The 26,820-nt window shown below is 43.0% G+C and overlaps 1 protein-coding gene across 3 annotated transcripts in view; it reads right to left on the bottom strand.

The window, feature by feature from the left end:
* The window catches only part of LOC146763151 (transportin-1-like), a 147,944-nt gene that overhangs the window by 111,436 nt on the left and 9,688 nt on the right, over nucleotides 1-26,820 (bottom strand). For 2 of the 3 annotated variants that reach the window (XM_085571320.1, XM_085571319.1), the window contains 3 exons: nucleotides 8,627-8,774; nucleotides 8,343-8,456; nucleotides 5,659-5,734 (listed from right to left, as the gene is read on the bottom strand). In XM_085571320.1, the coding sequence (XP_085427446.1) occupies nucleotides 5,659-5,734; nucleotides 8,343-8,447 (181 nt within the window). In that variant the 5' untranslated portion in view covers nucleotides 8,448-8,456; nucleotides 8,627-8,774. Of the gene's footprint in view, nucleotides 1-5,658; nucleotides 5,735-8,342; nucleotides 8,457-8,593; nucleotides 8,775-26,820 lie in introns of those variants that run through there. The other variant, XM_085571321.1, reaches the window with a different exon arrangement.

The following is a 26,820-nucleotide window of genomic DNA, read 5'->3' as shown; positions in this document are numbered from 1 at the left end:
ATTTCAGTCTTCCTATCTTAGGTAGGAAATGGGGGTGTGTATTCTATTCTTATCTGTTAGAGGTGGGGCAGTTATCTTTTGTTAATTAGGCAGTTTAATTATCTCCTCCACAACCAATCCTCCCTCTGGGGAGCTGTCTTCTGTTAATGGGCCACTGAGTGTTGCTGCATGACTGGTAAAATTACATCATCCCATTCCAAGAAGCTCTGCCCAGAGGGAGGAACCAAGCATTCCTACCTGGATGTAATCAGAGATTTGGAACACCACAGGCAGCCTTTTCCCACTGGATTCCCAGAGGAGCAGCTTTCTTCTCCTCTGGATTTCCAGAGGAAGACCAGGCCCATCTACACTACCACTGGACCTTCAGAGGAAACTACACCTTTCTACAGGATCACTGCTTGAACAGAACCACATGTGTCACTCCAGGAGGACTGCAGCCACCATTTAATAGAACTGCTACCAACACCCTGACCAACAGGGTGTCAGGTTGTATCCTGACTCTGTCAGTGGTTTGTTTTCTTGTTTGTACTATTGTCAGAACTTATCTCCATACGGGCTACTAATTGTTGGTGTCGGTGCTTGGCACTAATCAGTGGTGGATGGGAACTGTCAAGGTTAGTTTATTATCTTACTGTAAGACTTTCACATTTTCTCTCTGTGAGTTCTTACAAGCAGCTTCTTGCAACACAGATTCTTTTTCTTTCTTCTGCATGGCTGGCTGACTTCTGCTTATCCTTATTATGACCGCCTAACTCTATCTGTTTCTAGTAATGCATACTAATTCTTACTGTCCCTAACATGAACGCCTGACTCCTTCTGTCTCTAACAGACATACTAACCCTTATTGTCCCTAGCATGTCTAACCCTTACTCCTCACCTCCTCACAGCAGCACAGCTGACTGACTCTAACTCTCCAACTCTCTTCTTACCTAGTTGACTCACTCTTTTATAACACTCATCTTTATTAGACCATCCTTATTAAACACAGCTATAACCTATTAAAAGCAAGGCTGTTCCTACATTTTAGTAATTAGTACAACTACAACTCTTCAGGGGCAAGATTGCCTTCAACACTATTTTCTCACAATCTATCCTCTTACATACTATTGCATTTGTATTTTTAATTTTCCTAGTAAAGAACTGTTATTCCTATTCCCATATCTTTGCTTGAGAGACCCTTAATTTCAAAATTATAATAATTCGGAGGGAGGGGGTTTACATTTTCCATTTCAAGGAAGGCTCCTGCCTTCCTTAGCAGACACCTGTCTTTTCAAACCAAGACACTTCCTAAAGAAGCACTAATTAACTCTGTAACTATAAATAGATTTACAAACATCGCTCTTACATAGAATTCAGTAACTTCATAAACCAGGAATCTATCCAATGCATATATATTTAAAAGAATTCTATAACTTTGCCTATACTACAGGTTTTAAATACCTACCAACTTCTAAACACCAGTGCCAAGTGAAGGGGAAAAATCACTGCCCTGGTCCTGCTGGCCACACTATTTCTGATACAAGCAAGGATTCCATTGGCCTTCTTGGCCACCCGGGCACACTGCTGGCTCATGTTCAGCTACTGTCAACAAGCACCTCCAGGTCCTTTTCCACGGGACCCCTTTCCAGCCACTCTTCCCCAAGCCTGTAGTGTTGCAGGGGGTTGTTGTGACCCAATGGCAGGACCTGAAGTGCAGCCCGGATGAAATATTATGACCAAAGCCCTCCTTGCAACTCTATAAACAGCAGTCCAAAGTAAGACCCTTTGAGTTCTCCTGGCCCATAGCAGCTGCAACCAGCAACCTCCCTGAGCGGGACCTCTGAGACGCAGCAAACTCTTAAGTTTGCTGTACTCGGAGGATTGCTAAACAACAATAAATCCTGGGCTGATACTCCCACTCCTCAAGGCTTGACCCTTCGCCCATTGAGAAGATGCAAAGGCATCTGAAGTTAGTGTTTCACTAACTTTGAGAGGAATTTTTCAGATACCTTGTACAGACTCTTTATATCTGTGTGCATGTAAGTGCGCATATGCTATAGCAAATGTAGGAGAAACATTGCTCTCTGAGATTTTTAAGTACTTTAGATTTGTAAATTAGGCCTGTAAGAAAGTTACTGTTGTGCTACAGTAAATCCTATATGAATCCTTTGTTAAATTGTTTAAGTTATAAATTAAGTCAAATGCTGTTAAGGTGCTGTCAAGTTTAAGTCAGGATAAGTACTGATAAGTTTAAGAACTGTTAAGCTTCTGCTGTTGGGCCTTTAGACCATATTAGTTTTTATCCTTACCCTTTCTATCCTTTTGTCTCTCCCCCACCCCTCCCCAATAATTTTGGATTTATTTCAGTCTGGATTGATTGACTGGATTTTTTTTTGCTTTTCCTCCGTGTGCCTTAACCATCTAGTTAGTAGAGTGAACCTTGCCAATGAAGGTTGTTGTGCTTTTGCTTTTATTTTAAACCTGTTTTTACTGATACCTTTGCCGGTGATTCTTTAAGCAATATTAAAACACTCATTCAATTCATGACACAGTGGGAGCACTAAATTGGAGAGTACCATTCCTAAGCTATGACAGCCTTATTTGGTGCCCAATGTGCAGTACAAAGGGTTGAGATAACAAGAGATCTGACCAGAGAAGGTTGGAAACAAATTTGATCTAACCATTTGTTGTATTAGGTGCGGAGCCACTGGTCATAATGTTGCTTGCTCTGTTCAGGTGGGTGTGGTGCCAAATCCTGTGTATGTTCTCGTATATACTCCTTGTGGTGCTCTTTTTCAGAGCAGGGAGAAGGATCAGGATTGCTTTGTTGCTGTACTGTAGGATATTAATTTATAACATGATAACATCAAGTGCAATGAGGATCGATTGGGATGTGCATTCAGTGTTGCTCTCCTGCCCTGGCCTTGGGTGCTACCTTTGGGAATCCATTAATAATTGTACCCAGCCTCTGGGGGGAACAGGGGAGGATGATTTTCCCCAGCCGTTAACCCCCTTTTCCTCCTTCAGGCCTGTTACAACAATTTTTGGGAATTTTGAATTCCCTTTGGATGTTAAGGAAAGCATGTTCTTATTGCTACGTCTGCCAGGTCTCCTCAGTGTAGTCCACACCATGTTTAGAGTTAAGAAAGAGGTTTCTAGAAAGGTGTTAAAGATCTGCCCTGAGGGTGGATAGTCATTACTGATCATTACCAGGGAATTGCCTGAATTTTCCAACTGGAAGAGGCTACACTATGCCATAAACAGTTTGTAAAAATGTCCATAAAAATAATCTAACAGTGTCGTGGTTTGACACAGAAAGAGAATTTTCTCGGAAGGAAGAGGTCAATTTGGATATTGACCAATTGAAGGTGGACATGCCTCTGAGAACACAGAGGGGTTAAAAGCAGAATTCCCAGGAGAACTCACTCTCTTTGGTTCGGATCAGCGTGCAGTGCAGAACTCTCCCCTGCCTGGTGACAAGCTGGGTGGGGGAGGGGAAGGCCCATGGCCTGACTGAGGTAGGCCCAAGGGTGGAGGGACTGGAACCAGGCTGGCCCCCTGCAGATGGAAGGGTGGAGAAATCTGGGATGTTTCCGAGAGAGAGAGAGAGAGAGAGAGAGAGAGAGAGAGAGACAGGGTGCCCAGCTGCCTGTGGGAGTCAGAGAATCTGGGCATCGAGCCATCCCTGGGACTCGGGACTTTTAACCCTTCCTGAGAAATGAAAGCTTTGTGAAATTTTTCTCCTCCTCGGTTTGAAAGAGAGGAAGAGAGACAGCTTGGACCCTGGGATGTTAGAAGGAGAAATTCTAGATGGGAGGGGATGATGGAGTGGCTTTTGGCTGGACTTTTTCCTTGGTAGCCACAGACTGAACCAATCTTTTCCTCCAAGAGAGACTGTATTTTAGGAGGATTCCAGTGAGCCAAAGAGACCATGCTTCAGCTGGGAAAAGACAGAAGTGGAGCAAACAGAGAAAAGTTAGGGACGTTCGTGGTGGTGCCCCCTGTCTTCAGAGAAGAAGAAGAGAAGATCTCTGTTCTTGGACCCTAGGCCCCAGGGGAAAATGGAAGGGACTGTGGTCCCAAAAAATGAAAAACTGAACTGTTGTTTTTTTTTTTTCCCCTCTTGGCAGGGCATCCTTGAAAGGAAAAATCCTAAAAGCAGTCTGTCCATCCACGCATTGGTGGTGAGAGCACTGTGCATGGAAAGGAGAAGGGTCACCATGGCAAACTTTTTCTCCGGGCAGTGCCATGTGTGACATGGAAACACAGGATGAGGAGCTGTGTTTCTTGGGGAGGTCTGTGGCACAGGAGAGACTCCTCTCTCCCTCGATGGACTGAGTATCGATTGTCTGGAGGGTGGAAACCTGATTGGGGTCCAGATTGTGTCTCACTGTGGTTTGATGGAGTTGGGTGGTGGGAGTAGGAATGCTTTGCAAGATTTTCATTTTGATCTTTGTGTGGTTTTTTTCCTTTATTTTTTTCTTTTATAGTAGTAGCTTAATAAAGTTGTTTTTTTTTTTTTTCTGTTATTAAGCTTGGGACTGATTTGCTCTGTTCTCAATTGCATTTCTCAGCATTCAATTGAGAGATTGCATTTTCATGGGGGCGCTGGCATTGTGCCAGTGTCAAACCATGACAAACAGTAAGAAACTACATTATTTTAGAATTAAGGTTTCAGAATGAAGATTCTACAGACATAATATTTGGACAACTCTTGGATGTGATTGTGTGGTTTCAGATGGGGTAGAGTTAATTTATTCTCAGTAGCTGTTACAGTGCTGTGTTTTGGATTTAGAAAGAAAATGGTGTTCATAACACACTGATGTTTTCATTTTTTGCTAACTCATTTTTATCCTAAGTCAAGGAATTTTTTCTTGTCTCATGTTCTGCAAGTGAGGAGGTTCACAAAAGAAACTGGGAGGGAGCACAACTGGGACAGGTGACCCAAACTGACCAAAGGGATATTCCACACCATAGAATGTCATGCCCAGTATATAAACTGGTGGGAGTTACCCAGAAGGGTGGCCGATCTGGGTTCAGGAAGGGGTGTCTGGCATCAGTCAGCAGATGATGAGCAATTGCATTGTGCATCACTTGTTTTTTCCTTTTTATTATCATTATTATTATAATTTATCATTATTACTGTGTTTTACTTTATTTTCAATTATTTAACTGTTTTTATCTCAACATACAAGTTTTACTTTTGATTCTCCTCCCCATTCCACCAGGGTGTGGAGGAGAGATGGGGGTTGAACAAGCAGCTGCAACTAATCTTCTAAATATTTAATAGATTGATTACTAGGGAGATCACAATTACAACTGGATTTAGCAGCATGTTTTATAACATGTATAGTCATGATTCATCACCATGACATGCAAAGTTATTCCACAGTTTCACTGTAGTCTGATAGAAGTATGATGCTCCCACATTTTTTTTAATATTTCATTGGACTTTTAGAATGGAATCTCTTTCAAGACTGAAACTACCAGCACCATGTTATCAGATCTTTTCCCACAAAGATTCCCAAGAAGATAAAAAATTCTTCTACATGACTATGGAGATCAAGCCACCAGCAGACTGAGTATAAAAATCAGTTTCCTTTTTCTTTCAAGCAAAATAAAATAATTTTTTTAAAGGAAAAAAAATAAAATAAACCAGTCAATATCCCAAGAACTTACCTTCAGACTTCAGCTTTGTAAGAACAAAAATCAGGTAGTTGTTGAAATCTGGATACTGATTGAGTTGTTCTAGTTTCTGAAGAGAAAAACTGTTAAGGAAATTAAAATCTTCACACACAGCATTTATAGCTTTCTGAATACTATGATTAAGTGAGCTATGTACTATTGCATCATTTAAAAATGCTATGACTAGAAACTCACAACATACAGGCTATGAACACTTTAAAAACAATTTCTGTAATTTTCATACTGAAGCAGTAGTTCTTTAGTTATGTTGAAATCTGAGAAAAGAATCCAGGAACAAACACAGAAATTCCCACCCTCCCCAAACCCCCTACATTCCTCTGTACAGTTTTAGATTTCAAAATTTGCACTTAAAAGTCAACAAAACCTAAGGAATCCACTGAGACACAATCACATAATACATAATTTTTTTACTCCACAATAAATAAAAGCATTTCAGCATTAAAATACAACTATGATGATTTTTATAAGCTAGTCACTTTAATATTAGTCATATACATTTCTATGATGCTAACTAGCCAGTCTGAGCTTTTAACTGTGAGAAGCTGTTTCATTGTAAATGCCCAGATATTTGTACAAAGAAGTTCATGTTTATCCATGGTCTCTTAAAAAAAAACAAAAACCTGTACACAAAACAATTTTCTAGTGATACCTCTCTGAATAAGCATCTTACTAGCAATACCAACCTCTTTACTATGTTCTCTGGGGCAACTGCAAGAAGAATTATTATGTTTCTGAACAATTAGAAGGCACGTAGCTGTTTTGCTAAAATTTGTCATTAGTTTTGCCTCAAATTTCTAAGTATTCTGCCACTGCTTGCCTAGAACAGCATTCTGGCATTCTCCTTGTATCTTGTTCTCACACCTTGGTATTAATTACTATTATGTTCAACAATATTTTAAGTCATAAGCATGCAGTTACCAAATATACTAGATATCATCAGTATGGCAAACAATGAAGACATTTAACAAAAAAAATTATTTTTAGAACCAGTAGGATTATTTGCTTCATAGGCATTTATTTTACTTGCTGTACAGCTAAAGCTCTAAATATTCAAAGTTGCTAAACCCTGACCATACATATTTATGTTGACATTGATGGCCCTTCCACTGATCAATAGCCAGATGCCATTACTTGAAGCAGACCTTCAAAATGTAATTTTACATGAAAGCTAATTATAATCACTGCTGCTATAATCACTTTTGTATTTGAAATACTAAAGAGCACCTGTTTAAATCTGGGGCATTATCAGAACACTTAGCAACTTCTGTATAATATTTTTCATAGGAAGCAATATCATCTTAAGAATCTGAAACACAGCTGCAAAAACAAGGTGAAATCTACCTTCACCTTTCAGGTAAGAACAGAAGCCTTCCAAGGTTTGACCACATCTACTAGGAAAAGCAAGAAGTCAAGCAAATTTGGCTTCAAGCTAAACTCCTAACACAACATACATAGGTATTCTTACCTACATAAATGTTTTGTTGCCTTTTGTGAAGACTTTCAAGCAAATGCCTTAAATAAAAAGGGATCAATATGCTAAACTCATATTCTTCATAGGAGGATATCCTTTTAGGACTTCTAGATATTTTAAAGCACCTCTATAGTTAGCTCAAGGAACAGGAGATAGTAGATGAGAGCTTTATTTTTCAAGACTTATGCTTCTACTAGACTTAATGTAAAATTTTCCTCTTTCAATCTTTGGTCCTTAAAACCTTGCTATTTCCTCACTTATACAATCAAGAGAGACCTGAGGGGGGAACAAACAACTCCACACCCAAACAACAAACCAAGAATCCACAACACTAACGCAAAATGCACTGCAAAGCTGCACAAGCCACATAGGGTAGATTTCACTCTTCCTGTAAGATGTAAAAAGTGTAACGAACAGTATTTCAGGCTCAGGATTCTAGGCAGGAACATCCTCACAACACAGCAAAACACAGTCAGAGCCAGCAGGTCACCGAGAGCGTACAGGCGGCTCTACCAGGAACACTCCTCCCACTAACTCCGGCTTTCGCCGTGAATCCTAGCGCTGGATTAGTTTAGGAAGCCCTTGCTCACCACCCCTGCTTTGTTGCAGGGGCGACAGCTACCCCGCGCCACATCATCAACTCTGCCTGGCGAGTAGAGGCCGCCCCCCCCTCCCCCGCTCCAGCCTTCTCGGTGGGATATGCTGAGGATAAGGGCTAAGTGCTGGCAGCGGCCCAGCATGGAGTAATCTGGAAAAGCAGCAGATACCAAAGCAGCCACAAATGAGCCAGGGCTTTAAAAATAAAATAAAATAAAATAAAATAAAATAAAATAAAATAAAATAAAATAAGCCAAAAAAAGCAAAACAAAAAGCAACGAACCTTGGCTCGGGGCTCGCAACAGATGCCCGGGTTCTCAGCGGGGGAAGGTGGCCCTGCGGCCCATACGCCACCTTAGCGGTTCAAATGCCGCGCCACGGCCACCCGCTCAAGCAGAGGCTCAGCCCACAGTGTTCGCTGTGGTGGCTCCCCGGAAAGGCCCGGCCGCCACCTGTCTGCCATAGCACTGGCCTGTGGCCGCGCTACCCCCTACCCAGAGTCCCCAGCCTCCCTAGCGGTCGCCCGGACGGCCGGAGCCCCGCTCTGCCTGCTCCGCCTGCCCGCGGCGTAGGCCTCGACCAAGGATACTTGTTGAACGGCTCTCTGCGTGGTGGTGTCCGGAGACTGCGATTCCTTGAGCAGCTGCAGGATCTGTAGAAGCCCCTGTTCGTCAGGCTTCCACTCATACTCCATCTTGGCTTGCTGAAAAAACATCAAACAAGAGGCCGCGATTAGCGGCGTGGCAGGCCCCGGGAAGGAAGGGAGGAAGGAAGGTAGGGGGGAAGCAAGCAAGCACGCTAGCTAGCTAACTGGCTGCATGACGCCCGGCCTGCTCTCACCCGAGCCCGGCCCCACAGAAGGACAGCACTAACCTGCTCCAGTACACGGACTGAGTCACGGCGAATTTGCAATCTGGCTCCAAGAGCCGCCTTGCGTCCTCCTGGGTCCTAGCGCCGCGCACGCCCCGCCCGCCAGCGCCACCGTCAGCCTTTCCCCAGTGCGTTCCACACCGTCAGGAGCCTGGAGGGCGACAAAAGGCGAGCCCCTCAATTCCGAGGAGGGGAAAATGGGGCGTCTCCTCCACAGCCCTTCCCCACCACCACCCGAAACCAGAGAGAACGCTCCAGCAGCCCGGACAGGCAAAAGGCAGAGCCTCCGCCCGGCCTCCTCGGGACAGCTGCGGCCACGCACCCGCAGCATCTGTCGGCGACCTAGGAGGCTGCAGCCCATGACGAAGTGGGGATGCGAATGCAGACCAAAGAGTTAAGAACGTGGTACCTGCTTTGCTGTCTGCTTTACTTCTACATTATTTAGTTTAATGATTGATAGATTTCATAAGTTCTCAATGTCGTGTGTAAAGAGGGAATAAGACCAACTACATAAGAAGGGGGGAAAGAAAATACTTTGAATACCTAGTGTATCTTATCCTTAGCATCAAAATATATCAGAGGAAATTTCAGGTCAAAATTAGCAAATTTTGTGTATATAGAATAGAATAGTTCAGTTGGAAGGGACCTACAATGATTTTAGGAAAAAAATCTTCACAGAAAGTGTTGACAAGTATTGGAACAGGCTGCCCAGGGAAGTGGTAGAGTCACCCTCCCTGGAGGGATTTAAAATACATTTAAAATACATTTGCGTTATGTACATATTTTATATATATCTTATACATATGCTACTGGGCAAAATAAGAACATACACTGATTAAAACTGGTCTAAAATATGAAAATCAACACCAGTAATTACTTATCCTTTTACAATCTTTTTTTTAGTCATTGTGTTTGTAATCATCCTGCTAACATTTCCCTTTCAGTGAAAACTTTCTGCTTGCTTTCCTGCAGCATAGTACTCAATATGAGTGTCACACACATGCTGCACATCACAGCCTTAACAATTGTTCAGAGGCACTGAGGACAGGAAACATTAGTGGTTCCTAAGTGTGGCCCAGGTGATGTGTGGTTCCTAATCTCACCTCACTAATGCTTTCAATTAAATCCATATTTAAGTTACAGTCAGCTGTCCAGTCTCATGCATTACGAAGTGTCCCGGAGACAAGTATCTCTAGGTGCTAAGAAGTGTCCTGGGTGAGTAAAGGATTGTCACCAGTTAGTAAGAAAGGATGGGCACAAAAGTTTATGTGAAATTTTTGTGAGCAGTCTCTCTAGTACAGAAAAGTATCAAGCAAAGAATCTGGGTTAGCCAGACTCAGGCCATTAAAACCTATGCTTGTGTCTCACAACCATATAGGCAGGAGAGTTCTCCGTAGTGATGCTTGCACAGATGGAACAGATGAAAAGTGAGGTCCAGCAAAACAAGGAAGTGCTAATTTAGGTCTCATTACTCTGACTGCTGCCTTGCTAGGCAGGCTGTAGAAATTCAATGATCTTTGAGACTTTTGTACCACTATCAAATTTGGTTGAAATTGATTAGAGCTTCAAAAGTTACTATTCAGAAAATATGACACAATTATTGCATCTGTCAATTTTTATCAGGAAACCAAGTGCACTCAAGAAAAAGAAGATTAAATATGGGAAACAAGAACCAGAAAGGAAGGTTGAGAGACAGAACCGGAAAAAACAGGAAGATATGTAGGCAATGGATCCAAACCTAAGAAAAACTGACATAGGTTTCCTTTCCATCAACATGACTAGACTTAAATCTTAATAAGATCTTTCTGCAGTGGAAGAGAAAAAAGCCTACAAATCAGAGTATGAATGTGAGCCTCTACTATTAGTGGGGACATCAAAAAGCTTTAGACAATCATCCTCCAGGGTAGGTTCCTCCTTAGGCTACATACAGGATCCTTTACCACTGGGAACTACTCAGCATATATAGAAATCAAAGCAGGTACCTGTCCTGGTTCCGGCCAAGATCAGCAGGAGGGGGCGTGGCCAAGACGTGTTAATCATTACCACCTTACATCATTGCTAGAGGTAGGCAAAAGGGACTCTCAACTTTTGAGAAGGGCGTCCCTTTCAAATAGAGCAAAGTGTGGTGGGGTGGGGAACCAGTCAGCCATTGTTCATTGTCTCAGGGTCTATGGTGAACATTTTTGCATGTGAATCATTCCCTTTTTGCATACTTTAATTATTAACATTGTTGCTGTTACTTTTCAGTTTTTTATCTCATTGTTTTTTCTAGTAAATTGTTCATATCTCAACCTGTGACCTTTGACTTTTGTGCCTCTAATTCTCTCCAGCCACCTGCAGGGGGAAGGGGGGGAAGAGGGGAGAGGAAGCGAGCAGCAGTGTGGTTTGGAAAGTCGGTGTGAGAACTTAATTGGGGAGTACCATTCCTAAGCCATGACAGCCTTATTTGGTGCCCAATGTGCAGCACAAAGGGTTGAGATAGATTTGGCATTGGAATGGGCTGCCCAGGGAGGTGGCAGACTCACCATCCCTGGAGATGTTTAAGAAAAGACTAGATATGCCACTTAGTCCCATGGTCTAGTTGAAAAGGTGGTGTTAGGTCATAGGTTGGACCAAATGATCTCAAAGGTCTTTTCCAACCTAGTTGATTTGTAATTCTGTAAATTCTCCTTGGAATAGAGGGTGATGGCTGGGTTTCTGATATAGTGAGGCCTGTCAAATTGACTACATTGGACCACTGCCACGAACACTCCAAGGAAAGAGCTACATACCATGGTAGAGGCAACAACTGCCTGGCTGGAAACACACCCTGTAAACCAAGCCACTGCTCAAAACACTATCTTAGGCCTTGAGAAACACATTTTGTGGTGACATGGTACCCCAGAGAGAATCAAATCAGACAATGGGACTCATTTTCAAAATAACCTTATAAACTCTTGGGCAAAGAAACATGGTATTGAGTGGATATATCCCATCCCTTATCATCCACAAGCCTCTGGAAAGATTGAGAGGTATAATGGATTGTTGAAGACTATGTTAAGAGCATTAGGTAATGAGGTGTAGAAGCACTGGGATACAAATTTAGTAGGAGCCACTTGGCTGGTCAACACTAGGGGATCTGCTAACTGCCCTGGTCCTGCCCACACAAAACCCCTACACACTGGGAGAAGATAAGGTCCCCATACTATGCATATGGAAGTGGCTGGGGAAGTTGGTGTGGATTTCTACTCCCATGACAAATAACAAACCCATTTGTGGGGTTGTCTTTGCCCAAGGACCAAGGTGTAATTTGCTGAGTAATACAGAAGGATGGGGAGACTTGGTGTGTGCCTCAAGGCAATTTAACCTTGGAAGAAAAATAATCTGTGTAAGTTTTATGCTGCAGGAAGTAAAGTAGCAGGGATGACATGAACTGATGAAGAATGAATTTTGTGAGGAGCAAGGAGAATGTGATAACAACCCAAACCGGGCTGGTGCCAGTGCCCAATGATCAATTGTGGTGCTTCTCCTGTCCTGACCACCCATGCTGATGGACTAGAGCCCAAGTCATGGATCTGGAGGGGTGGAAGAAGCCCATGAAAAGGGAAAACATTATCTATCTGTGAAAGGACAGGGGATAGTAGTTAATAAAAATGTACAAATCTCTATGTTGGATACAGAGATGGTTTAAGGATGTAGTTTAAATTGTATGTGTAAGTAAGAAGGGATTCCAGTAATGAGAAATAAATACAAAGGATCAGCTAGATGATAAATATATATATATATAAAATTATGTAAGTTCTGAGTATGATGCAAATGCTATGGAATAATGGGTAGAGATTGTATTGGGTCCTGCTGAGCTGGAGTTCACTTCCCCCTAGCAGCCCTCACAGGGCTGTGCTTTGCATTAGGAGCTGTAAAGGTGTTGATAACACACCAGTGTTTTGGCTACTGCTGAGCAGCACTGGCACAGCATCAGCACTGTCTCTCAGCATTCCCTCCCCATCAAGGGGCTGGGGGTAGGCAAAATCCTGTGTGGGGACACAACTAGACCAGCTGACCCAAACTGAACAAAGGGTATTCCATACCATATAATGTCAGCTCAGATATAAAAGCTAAGGGAGACAGGAAGAACCAGGTGGTATTCATTATTCTACAACATTTACCTTCCAGAGCAACCACTACACATGCCAAAGCCCTGTTTCCTGGGAAGTGTCTGAATATTGCTCGCTAATGGAAAAAGAGAATAAACCTTTTTTCCCTTTGCTTATGCGTGCACAAATTTTCACTTATTTAGCTTTAGCAAACTGCCTTATCTCAACCTACAAGTTGTTTTCTATCTTATTTTCTCTCCCCTGTCCCACCAGAGAGTAATAGAGCAGCTTGGTGGGCACCTGGCTTTCAGCCAAGGTCAACCCACTAAACTAGTAAAGGCCATGTCTTCAAGGGGAGCCTAGTGATGAAGTCTTCTTGTTCTAGCTACAGGATGCATTGCACTTGCAGGCTCTTGTCCTACTGAGAGACTTTACCCTGACATCTGCTGGAAAATGAGCATGGAGAGCTGTAGGCAATCCAAGAGACTCCTGGAATGCATGGAGGATAACTTCTTGAACCAAGTAATAGACAGCCCTACCAGAGGGGATCTGATACTGGATCTGATGGTCACCAATGTAAGTGAACTAATTGGGGATGTCACGAATGGAGGCAGCCTGGGCTGCAGTGATCGTGCACTGGTGGAGTTTGTAGTCCCGAGGGACAAGGGTCACATAAAGAGGAAAGTTAGGCCCCTGAACTTTAGGAAAGCAAATTTCTAGCTCTTCAAGGAGAAAGTCAGTAGGATCCCCTGGGAGGCTGCCCTCAGAGACAAGGGAGCAGAACAGAGCTAGCAGATTTTTAAGTACATCTTCCATGGAGTAAAAGACCTAGTGAACCCCAGGGACAAGAAATCAGGCAAGGAAAGCAAGATGCCAGCATGGCTGAGTTGACCTGGTGGTCAAACTAAAGAGCAAGAAGTAAATGCACAGGCAGTGGAAGAAGAGACAGGTACAATCAGAAGAGTCTAGGGATGCAGTCCAGTTGTGAAGGGATGTAGTGAGGAAGGCCAAGGCAAACCTGGAGCTGAACTTGGAAAGGGGCACAGAAAATAACAAGGAAGGGCTTCTACAGGTACATCAGCCAGAAAAGGAAAACCAAAGGTTTACTCTCCCCTCAATAAACAAGGCCAGCAAACTGATAACTACAGACAAGAAGGCTGACATACTCAACAACTTTTGCCTCAGTCTTCAATGGCAACCTCTCTTCCCACACCTCTCAAGTGGGTGGACAGAAAAATGGAAACTGGGGAAGCAAAGTCCCTCCAACTGTAAGTGAAGATCAGGTTCATGTCCACCTGAGGAACCTTAATATACATGTCTATGGAATCCAATGAAATGCATCCCAGAGTTCTGAGGGAATTGGCTGATGTAGTTGCCAAGCCACTCTCCATGAAAAGTCATGGCTTCCCCTCTGAGCCTGAGAAGATCCTGGAACAGATCTTCCTAGAAGCTCTGCTAAGGCATATGGAGGACAGGGAGGTGATTTGGGACAACCAGCACAGATTCACCAAGGTCAAAACCTCCCTCACCAACCTGTAGCCTTCTACAATGGAGTGACTACATCAGTGGACAAGGGAAGGGCTATGGATGTCATTTATCTGGACTTCTGTAAAACCTTTGACACGGTCCCCCACAACATCCTTCTCACTAAATTGAAAAGAGACATGGATTTGATGGACTGTTTGGTGGATGAGGAATTTGTTAGCCACATCCAGAGAGTAGTGATCAATGGCTCAGAGCCCCAATGGACATCGTTGACAAGTGGTGTCCCTCAGGGGTCCATATTGGGACCAGTGCTATGCAATGTCTTCATCAGTGACAGACAGTGGGATCGAATGCATCCTCAGCAAGTCTGCAGATGACACCAAGCTGAGTGGTGCAATTGACACACCTGAAGGACAGGATGCCATCTAGAGGGACCTGGACAAGCTCGAGAAGTGGGCCCATGGGAACCTCATCAGGTTCAACAAGGCCAAGTGCAAGGTACTGCACCTGGGTTGGGGCAACCCTCAGTATCAATACCGGCAGAGTGATGAATGAATTAAGAGCAGCATCAAGGAAAATTACTTTGGAGACGCAGGTGGATGGGAGGCTGGACATGAGCTGGCAATATGCACTGGCAGCCCAGAAAGGCAATCGTATCCTGGGCTGCATTCAAAGCATCATGACGAGCCAGTCGAGGGAGGGGATTTTGCCCCTCTGATCTTGAGACCCCTCCTGGAGTACTGCATCCAGCTCTGGGGCCCCCAACCCAGGAAGGACATGGACCTGTTGGAGCAAGTCCAGATGAGCCCAAGTTGATTAGAGGGATAGAGCGCCTCTCCTATGTGGAAAGGCTGAGGGAGTTGGAGTCGTTTAGCCTGGGAAGAAAAAGCTTCACTGTGACCTTATTGCAGTCTTCAAGTACCTAAAAGGGCTACAAGAACCTGGGAAAGGACTTTTTACAAGGGCACAGAGTGATAGAATAAGGAAAAATGGCTCCAAACTGAAAGAGGGTTGGTTTACACTGGAGATTAGTAAGAACTTCTTTACTGTGAGGGTGGTGAGGCCCTGGCACAGGTTGCCCAGAGAAGCTGTGGCTGCCCCATCCCTGGAAGTGTTTAACACCAGGATGGATTGGGCTTTGAGCAACCTGGTCTAGTAAAAGTTGTCCTTGCCAATGTGGAGGAGGTTGGAACTAGATGATCTTTATAGTCCCTTCCGACCCAAACCTTTCTATGATTCTATGCACTTACAGTGTCTGGTTAAAAAAAAAACAAAAATAGTACATGACAATATAATTCTTACTGTGTTCTTAATTTTTACCTTCTTCACTCATTTCTACCACTGTTTTTTGAAAAAGCAGTCTTACAACTACATCTATAATACCAGTTTTGAAGCAGTATTGAATAAGCATAAAGGAATGCGCAAAGTAAAGCTATGTTACTTTTTTCTACACTGAGAGATTGCTGTTGTGTAGATGAACAATCAGGTAAAATTTCTTGGTGATTAATGCAGCCTTAAACTATAGAATAGACATTACAAGCATGACCAGTCCCCATAGCAATTATTTTATCTCATTTTATTTCAAATGCAGCATTTTAAGTGATGCCTAAATATTTTTCCTTTTATATCTGTCCTGGTTTATAAGATAAGCTTGTATTCTATTTGCCATCTGTTGGAGGTTGGGTAGGTTTATTATCTCTTCCAAGAAGGATGGTTTGCTCCGAAGAGGTAATCGTTTGTTAATGGGCCATTCACTGACTCACTGCAGGCCTGGTAACATTACACCATCCCATTGTGAGATGCTCCACCCAGAGGGGGAAGCCAAGCACTCTTTTATAGTATAAAGTGATACCTTTTAGGAGACAGAGCAGCTCTCTCTCTTTGCGGGATTCCCAGAAAAGCAGCTCCTTTGGCGGGATTCCCAGAGAAGCGGCTCCTTCGGCAGGATTCACAGAGAAGTGGCCCCTTCGCTGGATTCCCAGAGGAAGACCGGCCCAACTGCCACCAGATCTTCAGAGAAAACTACCCTTCTAAAGATCACCACTTCAGCTGCAATTCATCAGCCACTGCAAGAGGAGCAGCTGTCATTTCAACTGGACTGCTACCAACACCCCGAATCCTCAGGGTGTCAGGTTGTGGACTTTATCATTAGTTCTGTTTGTACCAATTGCATTTGCCTTTTTAAATTGTTATTTAGTTTCTCCTAATAAAGAATTGTTACTCCCATTCCCATATCTTTGCCTGAAAGCCATTTAATTTAAAAATCCTAGTAATTCGGAGAGAGGGGGTTTACCTTCTCCATTGCACAGGAGGCTTTTGCCCTCCTTCACAAACTTCTGTCTTGTCAAACCAAGACAGCATGACATAGCAGCCAGTTTGGTTTTTTTTAGTTCTTGGGGGCTTTATTTTTCTTTTTTTAAATTCTTTTGAATCATCTTCAATAATAATTTTGAGAAATTGACAATGCACTAGATTAAAAAAATACACCTCTAAATTAAAAATCTCTTTTGTAATACTTGGTCTTAGTATCATAGCATACCAATATAAATAATATCAAAGTTTTAGGAGACTCCCTTCTGAAGGGAACAGAAGGTACCATATGCAGATCAGACCCACTCCTTAAGGAAGTTTGCTGCCTCCCTGGGGCATTAAAGATGTGAAGAGAAAGCTTCCTACCCAGTACAGCCCTCAGATTATTATCCAGTATTGATTTTTAAGGTAGGCAGCAATGAGGTTGCAACAAGAAGTCTGAGGGCAATCAAGAGAGACATCAGGGCATTGAGACGACTGGTTAAGGAATCAGAGGCACAAGAAGTGTTCTCCTCTATCCTTCCAGTCACAAAGAATGATGAAGGAAGAACCAGGAAGAGCCAGCAATTCAATACCTGGCACCGAGTGTGGTGTCACTGGTAGAACTTTGGGGGTTCTTGATCATAGGTCAGTCTATACAACACCAGGCCTGCTGGGTTCACCTGTCTCAAAGGAAGAAAAGGATCTTTGCACAGGAGTTAACAGGGCTCATTGAAAGAGCTTTAAACAATCTTTGAAGGAGGAAAGGGATAAAACCAAGCTTGCTACAGGTAAGCTGGGGGAAGGGTTGGGGGGGAGGCATGTGACTGAGGGGTGTGCTAGCAAGGTCCTTTGCTCTGCCATCTCAGTGGAGGTAGGGAATGGAGATCTATGTGGCAGCAAAGACACAGAGGTTATTGATTTATCAGAAACTATGGAAGTGCCTGAAAAGAATCACATAGGAATGAGGTCTTTTCCCCCTAAAAAGATGGCCAGATCGATAGCCCAGCTGAAGTGCATCTACAACAATGCATGTAGCATGGACAACAAACAGGAGGAGCAACAAACATTGCACAGCTGGAAAACACTATGATATAGTTGCCATCATGGAGACATAGTGGGATGACTTACACAACTGGAATGCTACAATGGATGGCTATAAACTCTTCAGAAAGGAACAGGCAAGGCAAGAGAGGCAGCAGGGTAGCCCCTGTATGTTAGGGAGTGTTTAGACTGTCTAGAGCTTGCCAGTGGTGATGAAAGGGTCATGCGTTTATGGGTAAGGATCAGGGGTGAGGCCAGCAAGGCAGATATCCTGGTGGGAGTTTGTTACAGAGCACTCAACCAGCATGAGGAGGCAGATGAAATATTCTATAAGCAGCTGGGAGATTCTCATGGGGGATTTCAACTTACCAGACATCTGCTGGAAATACTGTCACTATTGGACATGAAATGAGTACACAGAAGCTTGGTGAGTTCAAGAGAGGAAAAGAGCCAATTTTATTTCTGACCTCGCAATATACAGAATTCCCAAAGTGACAGTGGATTGGAGGATGAAATTGCCACCTCTCCAACCACACTGGTCAAACCAACAGTCCATCAATTCTCCCCTCCCACAAAGAAGAATGCAACACAATCATTATTTACATGAACAGTGTGTGAGAACTCCAGTAGAAATATGTAAACATTATCAGAAGGCTAAAGAAGTTTTATAAGAACTTTAAAACTTTGAAAAGAACTATATAAGAAAACTTAACACTTTTAAAAATCAGGGCAACAGAAATACAACACATCAAAGAGAAAACAGTCCAGGAGGTTCCTGGAGTGTGCAGGACATAACTTCGTGACACAATGAGAGCCAACTAGGCAACTGCCACCTTGGACTTCCAAAGGACATACTTTGGCCTGTTTAAGGGCCTGGTTGACAGAGGCCCTCAGGAGGAAGCCCTGAAGGGCAAAGGGGTCCAGGAAATGGTTACTGACCTGCTATGCAACTTATACTCACAAGTCTATGGGGCCAGATAGGATCCACCCAAGAGTACTGAGGGAGCTGGCAGAAGGGCTCACCAAGTCACCTGCAATAATTTACCAGCAGTCCTGGTTAACCAGGAGGGCTTCAGGTTACTAGAGGTGAGCAAATATGATGCCAATCTACAAGGTTGGACAAAAGGAAGATCTGGGGAACAACAAGCCTGTCAGCCTGACCTCAGTGCCAGGGAAGGTCATGGAACAGATCATATTGAGTGCAATCATTCAACACATACAGGACAATCAGGGGATCAATCCCAGCCAGCATGGGTTTAGGAGGGGCAGGTTGTGACCAACCTGATCTCCTTCTATGACCAGGTGACCCACCTAGTGGATGAGGGAAAGACTGGGGATGTTGTCTATCAGGTTCAGTAAAGCCTTTGACACTGTCTCCCACAGCATCCTCCTGCACAAGTTGCAGCACATGGTTTGGATGAGAATACTCTTTGCCGGGTTAAGATTTGGCTGGATGGCCAGGCACAGAGAGCAGTGGTGAACAGTGCTATATCCAGCTGGGGCCAGTCGCTAGTGGGGTTCCCCAGGGCTCAGTATTTGGGCCAGTTCTGTTAAATATCTTTATCAATGATCTTGATGAGGGGATTGGGTGCACCCTCAGTAAGTTTGCAGACAACAAGTTGAGCTGGAAAAAGAGGTTGTATTCAGGTAGGGGGTTGAACTGTTCTCTTAAGCAAATGAAAGGACAAGAGGAAACAGTCTCAAGTTGTGCCAGGGGAGGTTTACACTGGTGTCATGGTTTTGCATGGGAGACATTTATGGAAGTGATGCAAAGCTTTTACCCACTAGAAAACTGTAAACGCCTCTGTGAAAAACACATGTTAAAGACAAAAGAAACCCAGGAACTTCTTCTTTCTCTTCTGGCCAGCAGAGAGGTAACATGGCTGGGCGGGCCCTGCCACGGGGCTGGGCACCCTTTCCCGGGGCACCTGCCGGACCCCCCGCCGGACCCCCCCCCCCCCAATCAGTGGCCAGGCAGGGGAGGGGAGGCCACAGAGACAGAGTCCATGGAGCTGGGCCAGGCCATGGCTGCGATTGCTAACATCTGGCTACTTGCTACAGCCCGGGGCCCGACTGGGCCCCAGGAGCAGCCCCATGAGCAGCAATCCCACCACCATGGAGATTCACCTGCAACCACTGGGCAGGGGGAAAGAGAAGTCACCCCCCCCCCACCCCCCCACCCCCCCTTCTCAGCATGCTGCTTTGGAGTTCTGGCCTGGCTGATTAGATCTTAGCCACCCCTCCTAGCAACAGCAGTTTCTCCCAAAGCTGCCAGCCAGAGTTAAGTGACCATCTGCAGGCCCCAGGCGAGATGTTAACTCTTTCAGTGCTTCAATCCTCCCTCGAGTGAAAGGAACAAGATGCAAGCATGTAAAGGAGCAACATGAAGACATGGAGATCAGTGAAGAAGTCAAGTCCCAGATGGGAGAGACGAGGAGATGCTTTAATCTTGGGGTTGAAATCCTCTTGTAAAGCTATGGAGAAAGACTTTTTCCCTATAATGCATGAAGGTATGGGGAGATGAAAGTGTTCAAATTGTAGATATTGAGCAAAGGCCTCCATGCTAAAGTAAGCAGATGATAAAGTAGCTGTAATCTATGAGGAGTTTGAACAGAGAGAGAGAAAGAAGAGTGAAGAAGACCCTGTGCTCCCAGGAAGAGAAGACCTCTGTTCCCAGAGATGAAGATGATTTTAGAGATGGATAATGAGAACTTTTGCCTTTGAACAGCTCATCTTTAAAACTGTATCCCATAAATTCACATGGCCCATAAACACAGCTGTAGGAAAAGCTTGTGGAAAATGAGAGGGACTTCACAATTGCAGATTTCCCCGGGTGGCAGAGAACTGTTTTTTTCTTGTTAAGTCTCCATAACATGAACAAGAGGGACTTCTCTCCCTAAGTGAACTGAAGAAAGACTATTTTAGAGGTGGTAAACTGTCCTAGATTGCAAGGCAAGATGTATTCTATTTGCCATGTTAGAGGTGTGGTAGTTATCTTCTGTTAATTGAGCAGTTTTGTTTATCTCTTCCACAAACCAATCCTCCCTCCAGGGAGACATCCGCTGTTAATGGGCTACTGAATGTCACTGCAGGACTAATAAAAATTACATCATCCCATTGTGAGATGCTCCACCCAGGGGGAGGAGCCAAGCATTCCTAACTGGATATAATGTGATATTTTGGGACACCAGAACAGCCTTTCTAGTGGATTACCAGAGGAATAGCTGCTTTTCCATTGGATCTTCAGAGGAAGACTACACCCTTCTACAGCATCACTGCTCCAACAGAACCACATCTGCCACTCCAGAAGGACTGCAGCCACAATTCCAATTGGACTGCTACCAACACCCTGACCATCAGGGTGTCAGGTCATATTCTGACTCTGTCAGTGTTGTTTTGTATTACTGCATTGTTTATTTTATTTTTTTATTTTCTTCCCTAATAAAAAACTGTTATTCCTGCTCCCATATCTTTGCCTGAGAGCCCCCCCTTAATTTCAAATTTATAACAATTTGGAGGTGAAAGGTAAATTTTAAGGAATTTAGAGATTTTAGAAGAGCTAAGATTTTAGTTAGAGATAAGTCTTATTAGAGTTACTTAAAATAAATGAATAGGCCTTGATGAAGTTAAGAGTTAGTAGTTAACTAATAATTCATTGCTTGTCAGCATAATGTTTAGTTAGCTGGGTTTATAATGAAGAATATACAAACTGACAAATAGCTTTTAGGAACATAAGACAATTGTGGGCCTCCTCTCTTCTGAAACCAATTGAAGACAAGGAATGGGAGTTCTACCAAGAGTTCATTTGTCATATTTGCATTGAAAAGGTAGAAAAGTCAGAACGGGGAAGACTTAATTTACTTCCTCATTTTGGGACCCCTCCCCATGAAAGGGACCACCGACCCATTTCAAGGGACAAACTACGCATGCTTAATAGCTTTTGGAGTGATTAGCATACGAAGCGAGGAATGGGATGTACCAAAATGATGAATATGTATTTGTATTTTGGGTATTCAATACTTTATGGATAAAAAGACTCTGTAATCACCTGGGAGCTGCAGTGTGTATTTGGAAGCTATCCCGCACGCCGCCCAGCATCGAATAAACATACACTTTCTAACTTTATACTGTTAGAGAGTTTTTGTCCATCACAGTTGGATATCAGTACTAGATCAATATCCATTTTTTTTTTAATAAATCAGAGGGAGGGGGTTTACATTTTCCATTTCAGGGGAGGCTCATGCCTTCCTTAGCAGACACCTGTCTTATCAAACCAAGACATAAACTGACTGAAATTTTAGGTTTTGTTTCTTTACATTGTCAGTGGGAAGAAAAGGTTGTGGGGAGAGGAGAAGTGTTCTGAAAGTTTTGTTCTGATTTTTATTACTCTTTCTTTTAGTTACTGTTAATAAATTTTTCTTTATACCATTTTAAAGTTTTGAGCCTGCTTTGCCTTTCTCCTAATCCTACCTCACAGCAGAAAGTGAGTGCACTGGTGATTGGCCAGCACGGAAACCCACCACACTCATTGGTGTGCCGCCTGGGAAATCTCAAAATTGGCGAAATCTCAAATTGGTGAACCCAAACCACTACAATTGGATATTAGCAAAAAGGGTTATCAAGCATTGGAACAGGCTGTCCAGGAAAGTGGTGGAGTCACCACTCCTGGAGGGATTCAAAGATGTGAAGATGTGACACTTAGGGTCACAGTTTTGTTGTAGGCTTAGCACTATTAAGTTTACAGCTTAACTTCATCATCTTAAAAGGTCTTTTCCAACTTAAATGAATCCATGATTATAAGAAAGTTGTTCATCATGGTTAAGACCAACACTGAGTTTTAGTATTTCTTCATAATTTCAAAATTGAACTTGAAAGTGTAACTGAGGAAAGCAGGGTTCAGTTCCACACATACTCATTACTAAATTAGCACAATATCAAAGAACATCTGTATAATAACCAGTTTTCCCTAATATACACTTACCTAGTATAAACAGGACAGTTAGACTTCACTCCAGTTAAAAAAAATAAATAAAATTGCTTCCTTTCATTCAGCTTTTCCCAGATGCAATGCTGCAGTAACTTCATCTATACAAAAGTGTGACAACAGTGTTATGAATTTTATTACCTTAAATTAATATCCTCTTATGGAGGACCTAAGGATTAATTTGCAATGAAAACATTGCACTGTATATGACTACTTTGTTAAATTTCCTTTGACCTTGAGGTATCTCTTGTAATCTGCACAGAAGATGCTACAAGGGATGTTCCAGGGCCCAAAATCACATACTATAGCATATTTTCTAGAATTTCTTCTAATAGATGTCATGTTTTATCACAGATATCAAATTCTTCTATACTGGGCAATTTCTGAAATTAACATCTCACTTCCTTATTTATCACTTTGTCACCAAATCTCTCAATTCTAACTCTTCATTCTTTCTGCTATAAACCTTAGATAAAACAAGAGTATCAAGAAAACTGGATGAAAAATATAAATTAATTCTCACTGCTGCCAAATTGATAAATTTTATTTTCTATTATTGTTTTCCCTACATGTAAAAATCCATGTATCATCTGTTTTTTGTGAAAATACAAACTCAAATAACGAATAAATCACAGGCCGGATTTTAAAATTTCTATCATAGTATAAACTCAACTTGTATAACCTCAGATAATTTAGGATATAATTATTTGTTTTCAAGGGTATTCTGTTTCTCCAAAAGTTCAAGAAATAAGTGTGGCAAAGAAAGTTTTAAAGAACCCTTATGTCCAATTAAATCTGCATTACTGCTGAGCTTGGAAACATCCTGAAATATTGTTGGAGGTTACAATTTTTCCCTTTTTTTTTTTTCTTTTTCTCAGGGAATTGGAGAATTTTCTCCCATTTGTTGCCTAGGAGATGGTGGCAATGAGCACTTAAGAGGAAGAGGAGATGTGCTGGGGGAAGGAGCAGGGGCAGGGGTGCAGTTGGTTTCACTCTTGGCTGGGGAATTTTCTCTTGGGAGGGGCAGGGATGCTGTGAGATTTTGGCTGGGGGGTGAGGGCATGGGCTCGGCTCCTCACTCTCTTGTTCTCAGATCAGAGAGGAGACAGCCAGGCTACAGTTGCTGTAGGAAGAATTCGCTGCCACCGCGGAGCTCTGTCTTTTACTGCTTCTCCTACTGTGAGCAAGGCTTTGCTCATAAGAGTGGCTGTTGAACTGGGATCTTATCAACATCCAATCTCACTGGAAAGGACCCTCCCTATCTACTCGATGCCTCAGGGGAAAACCTGGGAACCCTCTCTCCTCCACAGGACTGTCTCAATGCCTCCCAGCTGTTTGCAGGACCCCAGATGCCACTCCTCAGCCCTGCTGATTTTCTGCCACTGCTTTGGGTTTCTTGCTACACTTTAACCCAACACCCCGTGTCCACTTAACCCCCACAGCTCTTGCTGTAGCTCCGGAGATTCTGCTACATTTTGTTTGCCACCCCAGGTGTGCCCGCATCTGCTGTACCAGCCTGCTGCTCCGAAGTTCCTGCTACAGTCCATTTCACAACCTGGAGGGGCACTGAGACCAGGTCCCCGTCCCCCGTCACCCCCTCCCATGAGTTTGAAAAGGAAGCCCCTTTTCTCTCTCTCTCTCTTCCGCTGACTGAGTCACCATTACCCATGTGGAGAGGAGGCTGTGCTCACGCCACAGTGTCCCCTGCAGCCAAGGGGGAATCATCACACTTCCTTTGCTAAGCTGGGAGCCAACATCGCCCCTGCTGGCCGTGACTGTAACTACACCAAAGGGAAAAGCACTTGACAGCCCAGAGAAGGCTGTTGTCAGGTCTGTTTTTTTTCTGTTTGTTGTTGCTGATGTTGTTATTGTCGTTTGTTTGCCTTGTTATACATATATATATATATACTAGTAAAGAACTGTTATTTGTTTTCCCATATCTTTGACTGAAAGCCCTGTAATTTCAAAGTCACATTAATTCAGAGGGAAGGGGGTCACATTTTCCATTCCAAGGGACGTTCTCACCTTCCTTGGCAGACACCTGTCCTTTAAGCCAGGACAAATATGCTTATCCAAAGCAAGACCTACCAAAAGACCCTTAAAATGCAGCGGTTAGCCTTCTGGAACACACATAATCACAGGATATGATTATATGCAGGTGCTTTTATTAAGAGCTCTGGGAATCAGGGGTACCAACCCAAATCTGACTCCGACATGGCTTTCAAGCTGAACGTATTTTATATTCTATCATTATATAACTTACATATTAATTATTAAACTTATATTGTTCTATTGTATACATTGACATGAGTTTCTCGTGATCTTTCTTAGGTCCCTAACCATAGTTTCTCATGATTATTCTTATGATTAAACAGTAATTATATTTAATTACTAAACAATCATCACATCTAACAATTATATCATTTATCATGTACTAGCTACACAGGTGCAGTTCTAGCAAGTACTAGTTCTTAATGTGCTTAAGGTATTTATTTTTCCAGGGCCTACTAAGCTTAATTTTCCTTTTAACTCTAAATCCCCATGATTTAAAAACCCTTTTACTATCATTTTCCCCCCTTTGAAAGTATTTTCACTTCACTATAAGCGCAAATACTTTCACTTGATACAGTCTTTAGTTTCTAAGTTTATACATGATGTTCTTCAAATCCAGGATTGACGTGAACGTTGTTATGGACTGGAGGATCAGAGGATGATGGGTGTGGATTCCGTGCCAGTGCCTTGATTATTTTCCGGTTCCAGGATGTCCTCTTCTGTATTTCTCCTTTTAGGACACTGTAGACTAACCAAATTACTAAGAATACAATTAATAGGATTATTACACTCTCAGTGATAGACTTAATCCATGAACTCACATTCCACCCTAACCCTTTAAAGACTTTGTCTAACCAGCTCGTAGTCAAATCTTTCTGCTCTTCTTGTACTTCATGCTCTATTTGTTTTAACTGATTGATGTCATATTCTACATCTGCAGTTACATTTGGGATGTGGATGCAGCAATGCTATTGGTAAAGCCTGTGGCCGCTGCAGTTTGGCTTCTTGACATATTTTACTGATCTGCCTTTTTAGTGTCTGATTCATCCTCTCCACCTGTCCACTTGACTGGTGTCTCCATGGTGTGTGGAGGTCCCAAGTTATTCCCAGCAACCTACTCACTTCTTTTACCACCGTGGCTATGAAATGGGGTCCCCTATCTGATGATATCCCTATAGGCACCCCGAATCTGGGAATGATTTCTTGTAGTAACCACTTAATTGTTTCTTTTGCTTGGTTCGTGCAACAGGGAAGGGCTTCTGGCCATCCAGAAAATGTATCAACCCCTACTAACAAATATTTGTATCCTCGAGTTCTTGGTAATTCTACAAAATCTACCTGCCAATAATCTCCTGGTTCTATCCCTACCCAAACCCTTCCTAGTTGTGCCTGTCGTCTAGCCACTGGGTTATTTTTCAAGCAAATCTCACACTTTGACATTATTGATTTTGCCATTGTTAATATTCATACTGAGAGCAAATAACATTTTAGAAATTTTACCAATGCCTCTGCACCCCAATGACATTCGTTATGTTTAATTTGTAGAACCTGTCTCATTACCAAGGGGGTACCACTATCTGTCCATGTGCAGTTACATACCACCCTTCTGGATTCTTCTGTGCATTCAGTAAATGTCCCAATTTCTCATCTTCTCCTGAATATTTCGGCTGTGGAGGTAAATTGAATTGAGATACATTAAGTTTTAAAGGGACCAATGCCATTTTTGTTTGCACCTTTCGAGCAGCCTGTCGAGCTCTGCAATCTGCCTTTCGATTTCCCTCACGAATTTTGGAGTTTCCTGATTGATGTACTTTACAGTGCATAATTGCCACTTGTTCAGGTTTTTGTACTGCTCCTATCAGCTGCAGAACTGCATCTTGATGTTTAATGTGCATCCCTTGAGATGAAAGCAGGCCCCGTTCTTTCCATAGGGCCCCATGCACATGCATTACTCCAAAATCATATTTTGAATTAGTCCATATGTTCACCTTTTTCCCTTCACTTAATTCTAGTGCTCTGGTTAAAGCAATCAGTTCTGCCTTCTGGGCAAATGTATTTGGTGGCAATGTTTTGCCTCTACCACTGTACTGATTGTTGTTACCGCATATCCAGCGTTTCTGATTCCGTTCTCCATGAAACTGCTTCCATCTGTGAACAACTCCCAGTCTGGCTGTTCTAAAGGGACATCTTTCAGATCTGCTCTAGCCGCACAGATGTGTTCTATTACTTCCACGCAATCGTGTTCCAATAGGCTTTCTTCAGATGTTGTA

Source organism: Lonchura striata, chromosome W, assembly GCF_050655825.1.
Source record: "Lonchura striata isolate lonStrDom1 chromosome W, ASM5065582v1, whole genome shotgun sequence".
Taxonomy (NCBI): Eukaryota; Metazoa; Chordata; class Aves; order Passeriformes; family Estrildidae; genus Lonchura; species Lonchura striata.
The sequence above is the reverse complement of the archived record's forward strand: the minus strand, read 5'-3'. Positions and strand labels throughout refer to the sequence as shown.